Genomic DNA, 6,000 nt, shown 5'->3' on the forward strand with positions numbered 1-6,000 from the left:
TTGTCCTCTCTGATCTTCCTATGGAAGGCTCTGTTCACTCCATAAATCACCCATTCATTCATTCAGCAGATACTTAGTGAACACCAGCTATGAACCAGGGATGAGGGGTATAGCTGTTAACAGCCAAGGGTCCCTTTCCTGAGGAACTTACGTTCCAGAATGAGGAAAGCAAATACATAAGTGAACAGATAAATGCATCATGCCACAAAGTGATAGAAAGTGTTGAAAATAAATGGGAGTCAAACCAGGGGTACCACTTGATAAAGGGTGATTGGGAAAGAATTGTCCAATCAGTGTTCATTTGCTCGGGGGCCCAAGAAAACGGGGGATGGCCCACGGGCAACCTGGAGAAGCCCTGTACGATGCAAAGACATTGAGGCAGGAAGGCAGCTGAGGTGTCTGGGAACCAGCGAGGAGGCCAGTGAAGCAGAGGAGTGGCGGTAAGAGATGAAGTCAGAGAGCACAGGGGTGTGGGTTCTCAGAGGCCCCCTTAGACTTGAGATTTCACAAGTGCCATGGGTGGTGTCCAGAGCCTTTGTGTGAAGTGACATGATTACAGTTCTGTTTTTCAGGACAGCGGCTCTGAGAACAGACAGTTGGGAGAAAAAAGGCAGGGCAGGGAGACTGGTTGGTTGAGTGGCTAGAGCAATAATCCAGGTGACACAGTTGTTCTTTGACCAAAGAGGGTTGACTAGAGTCTCCACGTGGTCATCTTATAATTAGAGTAATAATTATGTGTATTTCCCTGGAGTTTCCAAGTACCGCTGTGCCCATCATCTCACTGCATCCTCAGTATATCCCTACGGTATAGGCACATCAGCTACTCATGCTCACTGCATAGAGGAGAAGCTTGAGACATGAAAGTTAGGCCTCCTGCCTGCGGCCATAAAAAGGGAGACCAGAACCAGCTGTGACTCCCAAGCGAGCACTCTTTCTGCCAAACCAAGGTCACGGCCAACCCTTCCTGCATTATCTCACCTCTTTGACCACAGAGCTACCAGATCACTGCGGTCTGACAAATAGCCCTTATTGAGCTTCCGGAACTTTCCTGGCCCAGGGCACATGTTTTACAAGCACTGTCTCAGTTAGCCTTCACAGCCATCTTTCAGGGAACATGGCGTCCCGTTTTAAGACAAAGTAAGTACCAGGGCCACTAGTGATGGATGTGGAATTGAAACCGCAGTCCTTCCGATTCAAAAGCCCGGGAAGCCTCTGAAACCCAGAAAACCAAAGGAGTTAAATGATCAGACGAACACGGAGAACCCATTCTTGCTTCCCTTCTCCGCAGGGGCCAAAAGAGGGGAAGGTTAACACCCCGGCAGCGCCCGTTGGTTGCGGGGTGGGGAGTAGGAATCCGCCACGCACCCCCTTTGCAGAGGGGCTGTGGGGGGGGGGGCTCCCCTCCCCTCCCCCTCCCGCGTTCTCGGAGGTGCTCTGAGCATGTGTTCTGTCTCTCCGTGTAGGGTGCTCCAAAGTGACCTGCATCAGCTTGACCCGGGAGGCCTCCATTAAACTGTCCCCCTTGCATGGCAAACAGATCTCCATCCGCTACCTGGACATGACGGACTGCTTCGTGCTCGAGGACGAGGGCCTGCACACCATCGCCGCGCACTGCACGCAGCTCACGCACCTGTACCTGCGCCGCTGCGTGCGCCTCACCGACGAGGGCCTGCGCTACCTGATGATCTACTGCGCCTCCATCAAGGAGCTGAGCGTCAGCGACTGCCGCTTCGTCAGCGACTTCGGCCTGCGCGAGATCGCCAAGCTGGAGGCGCGCCTGCGGTACCTGAGCATCGCGCACTGCGGCCGCGTCACCGACGTGGGCATCCGCTACGTGGCCAAGTACTGCGGCAAGCTGCGCTACCTCAACGCGCGGGGCTGCGAGGGCATCACGGACCACGGCGTGGAGTACCTGGCCAAGAACTGCGCCAAGCTCAAGTCCCTGGACATCGGCAAGTGCCCGCTGGTGTCCGACACGGGCCTCGAGTGCCTGGCCCTGAACTGCTTCAACCTCAAGCGGCTCAGCCTCAAGTCCTGCGAGAGCATCACGGGCCAGGGCCTGCAGATCGTGGCGGCCAACTGCTTCGACCTGCAGATGCTCAACGTGCAGGACTGCGAGGTGTCCGTGGAGGCGCTGCGCTTCGTGAAGCGCCACTGCAAGCGCTGCGTCATCGAGCACAGCAACCCCGCCTTCTTCTGAGCGCGCGCCGCGCGCGGACCCCGCGGACCGTGTTCCGAGAAGCAGCGGATGTCGCTCGCGACAGCCCTTCCCGGAAGGTCCTTGGGAACCCGGCTTTTCTTTCTCCCCAGGTCTCGTGGGCCAGCGAGGGGGTCAAGGAAAGGAAGGGGGAGCCGGGCTGGGGGAGGGGGGCGAAGTTCTGTTACAGCGAACTGGTCATGTGGTCGGGTCATTCGTAGGCAGCGTCTCGTTCCCGCCCCCCCCCCGCCCCCCCAGAGGTGCGCCTCGGAAAGGTGGCGGCGGTGTGTTTGAGGACGCCTCTTTCTCGGTCTCTCTGCCCCTGGCCACATCCCAGGTTTCTACGCACACGCCCCGTGCTCCCGCCCCCGCCCCCACCCCGCCCTAGCCAGCAGCAACCGCAGATCATCAGAAGAGTGATGCTCTCCAGACCTCCTCCCCCTGAAACTGCTTGACTGGCCTAAGGCCGACCCGTCCATCCCACACCCGAGCAAATTCTTGTTCAATAAATGTCATAGCACCTGGTATATACAAAGTGCTAACAACCCTTGTTTTAAAGAATCACTTGTCCAGGCAGCTGTGTGCAGGGCGGGGGAGGGGGGGGAGACTGCATTCTTCCCCGAGCACAGTCACTAAAGAGCTGTGTGACTTTGGGCAAGCCGCTTGGCCTCTCTGGGCTTCAGCTTCCAGCACTGAATCAGAGGCCACCCCAGCCCCAGGATCCGCTTCATACCCATTTTAGAACTGAGAGAACACAGATGTCAAAAGGCAGGGGCACCTTGGCAGAGATCATAGGAGGCTTCCCCCTCTTCCAAAGGGGTCGGTTTGCAGAATGCTTTCAGGAGATTCGGCAGTGCCAGCAGGAATGTCCTATATGTCCTTCGCTCCCATCTGAATGTCACTTGAACCCGGTTTATTTTGATGGGAGAGTCGCTTGGGCACCTTCCCTGCCCCGCTAGGAGGACAGTTTCTGTGAGGAGTGCTCCCCACAGCCGTGCCCCCCACACCACCTTATGGAGGCAGTGGGATTCCAACTTACAGCACAGCCCACATCCCCAATCAAGCTGATCTTGCTGAGTGTTTCCAAAGCGGAGGAAGGACCCTCACGAGTTTTAATTAAAACAGTGAGGCGCAAGAGAACATGTGTCTTCTAGGGATTTTCCGCTCCCTCTCGGTGCACCTGCGGCTCGCATCAGGCAGGTCTGCCCCGAAGCCAGCAGGGACAGGCATGTGCTTCTCTCTCGTTCAGATCACATTTCTACTTTTCTCATCTATTTATTTCTTTGTGCGTCCAGACATCATCACATGAAGCCTGTTGGGGTGAAGTCATAAGTGTTTAACTGTGCAGATTGTCACGTCCTGTGCCTTCCCCCGTGGCTATCCAAATGTTCTCTGCCCAAGAATGCACAGCAGACGTTCAGGTGTTTAAATACCGTTCAGTCAAAAATGTCAGGTAAGTGGAAGAAGGAACACATTGATCCGACTTGGGCGCTGGTCCATCAACCAGGCCCTTGGAACAGAACCTGATAATTATTGCCAAGAATGAAATTTGAATGGCCCAAATTTAAATTTGGATGGAAATCCATTTGCTCGCCTCATGTGTGTGAAGTCAGGATGCCAGAAGAAAGTCCGCTGCTCATTTTCATGACATGTAGCTGCCTTTTGTTAATCAACACAGGACTTTTCCCAGATTATTCTCTAGCCACACCTCTCCTTCAGGGCCATTCAAATACTTCTCCATTTCTGTCTCAAAGGCTCCACCACCCCAGCCCAGAACCTCTGCATCTCCAAGCCAAGTATGTAGAATTTGTTTCCCATCAAGCTCACACACAACTCAACAGCTGTACTCCCATTGCAGACTCCCCGTGTTTCTTTGTCTTCTCTTGGGAAGGAGAAGATAGAATGAGGTGGCCTCTGCCCAGGAGGTTTCTTTCATGCATCATATGACATGACCTCCTCTCCAGTCAACATCCTCCACAACTTAGTGTGCAATCAAGACTATGTGCCATGGGGGGACGGGGCGGGGGGAGGGAATGAATTGCTTGGCTGGAAATAGTATCCAGTGATAGTACAGAGTTTAGAGCCATGAATGAGGTGGAAGGTAGCATTCCCATGAACCGTGACTTGTGACCCTGTCTAAAATTTCAGAATTTGAGAGTCAGCAAAGGCTTGTCCCTAACCTTTGGCATTAGGGTCTTCCAAGTGGTATTTTAATACTCTGAGAATAAGAAGGAAGATCCAAAATGGCTCCCTGAACCAGAGAACAGGTGCCCTATGACAAATATCTTTATCACCCTCACCTGACCACATCACCTAAACTGTCTTCCAAACATGAGTCAAAGCTGACTTGCACACTCATTGCCCAGCACGTGCTGTCTTTCCCGGTCTCTCCTTGTCCCCCGTCTTCTCTTCATCCACTTTGTCTCCACTGGGGGTGTGAATCTATGGCAGAGGTCACTGGGGAAATAGCTCAGCAGATTTTTTAGAGACCAAGCACCAGGCCTCGCTAAGAAATCTATCTGTTTTAAAACATCGCTTCCTTCCTGCCTCTGCGAAATTGAATGCTCATTGTTTTGTTTTTTTTTTATTTCTAATGTTCAATCACTGCGTGCTGTATGAATCTAGAAAGCCTTAATTTACTACCACCAAGAAATAAAGCAATATGTTGGTAATTGGGTTAAGCCTCATTTAATACCCTGGCCAGAGGAACGTGGTGTTCAGAGCGGGACACTCAAGGGTGAACAAGAGCCTTCTGCTGAAGTAGAGAACAAGTCAGGTCACTACAGTTTTTGTCCCTTTAAAGCTGCATCCATGATTTGTGTCATTTCCCTTGGTTCAGTGACTTTGGCTGAAAATTAGGAAGTGGTTGAAAAATCATTACCTTCACAGTTTGGTTTAGGTCTTCAATTCCTTAAGCTAAATTCCTGGAGTCAGATGTATTTTGGAATTCATAATTTTTTTTTATATCTAAGGAAGTTACCTGTGGTGTATTTTGGAATACCTCTAGCACAGTCTAGAGCAGCACCCTGAGTCAACATGTTAGTGTTCCATAGCAATAGGTACAAATAGTCACACTACGTAAGATTATTACAGATGTAAATAGCCTTGCATCCATTCAGGTCAGCTTTTGTCACCAAATTAACCTATACTAAACATAATGAAAAATATCTTCTATTCTTTCAGAGGTTTCCAGATTTCAGAACTGTGGACCTGAATGTACTTCCCGTGGCCCTGGTACAAACATTGGAGTAATCTTCAAAAGTATGCTATTGGTTGTTCTAAAGCTTTGAAAAAGTCTTAGAGCATTAAAACCTAGAAGGCCAATATGGCAACTTGATCTAAAAGGAGAAATTATCATCCCGTTGGAAAAAAATAAATACCAAATCTCTACTCGCCCACACCTTTAGATCTGAGAAATCAATAGGGCAGAATGCAAGTACTGATAGATGAATGGCACATTTCAGCCTTAGCAAGTAAAAAGGTTTTAAGAGATAGTGATTTTAAATGTGTTTGTCCTCAGCCTTCCTCACATCCTATGTCAGCTGCTTCCTGACTGTCACATTAACTGATAGCACGGTTAGCTACCTGGGAACATTAAGTTGAGGTAGCCCCATGCGGTTCCCGTCAAGATCCCAGAATAAAGCTAGCAGTAAATGAAATGCATTTGTCCTTGAGGTTCATGACTTCTAAAACTGACATTTGTTCAGAATTAGAAAAAGTCTTCAAGAAACTTGATATCCAAGAGCGTGCAACATGAAACCACACAGATCGGACGTGTTTAAGAGGAAAAGTAAAATGATAAA

The 6,000-nt window shown here is 50.6% G+C and overlaps 1 protein-coding gene across 1 annotated transcript in view; it reads left to right on the plus strand.

The window, feature by feature from the left end:
• The window catches only part of FBXL7 (F-box and leucine rich repeat protein 7), a 393,665-nt gene extending 388,796 nt beyond the window's left edge, over positions 1–4,869 (plus strand). Inside the window, exon 4 of the mRNA XM_039238837.1 lies at positions 1,464–4,869. Coding sequence (XP_039094768.1) covers positions 1,464–2,200 — 737 coding nt within the window. The 3' untranslated portion in view covers positions 2,201–4,869. The remainder of the gene's footprint in view (positions 1–1,463) is intronic.
• The last annotated feature ends 1,131 nt before the right edge of the window (positions 4,870–6,000 follow it).

The sequence above is a fragment of the Hyaena hyaena genome, unplaced genomic scaffold (assembly GCF_003009895.1).
Source record: "Hyaena hyaena isolate Hyena2069 unplaced genomic scaffold, ASM300989v1 scaffold_148, whole genome shotgun sequence".
NCBI lineage: Eukaryota > Metazoa > Chordata > Mammalia > Carnivora > Hyaenidae > Hyaena > Hyaena hyaena.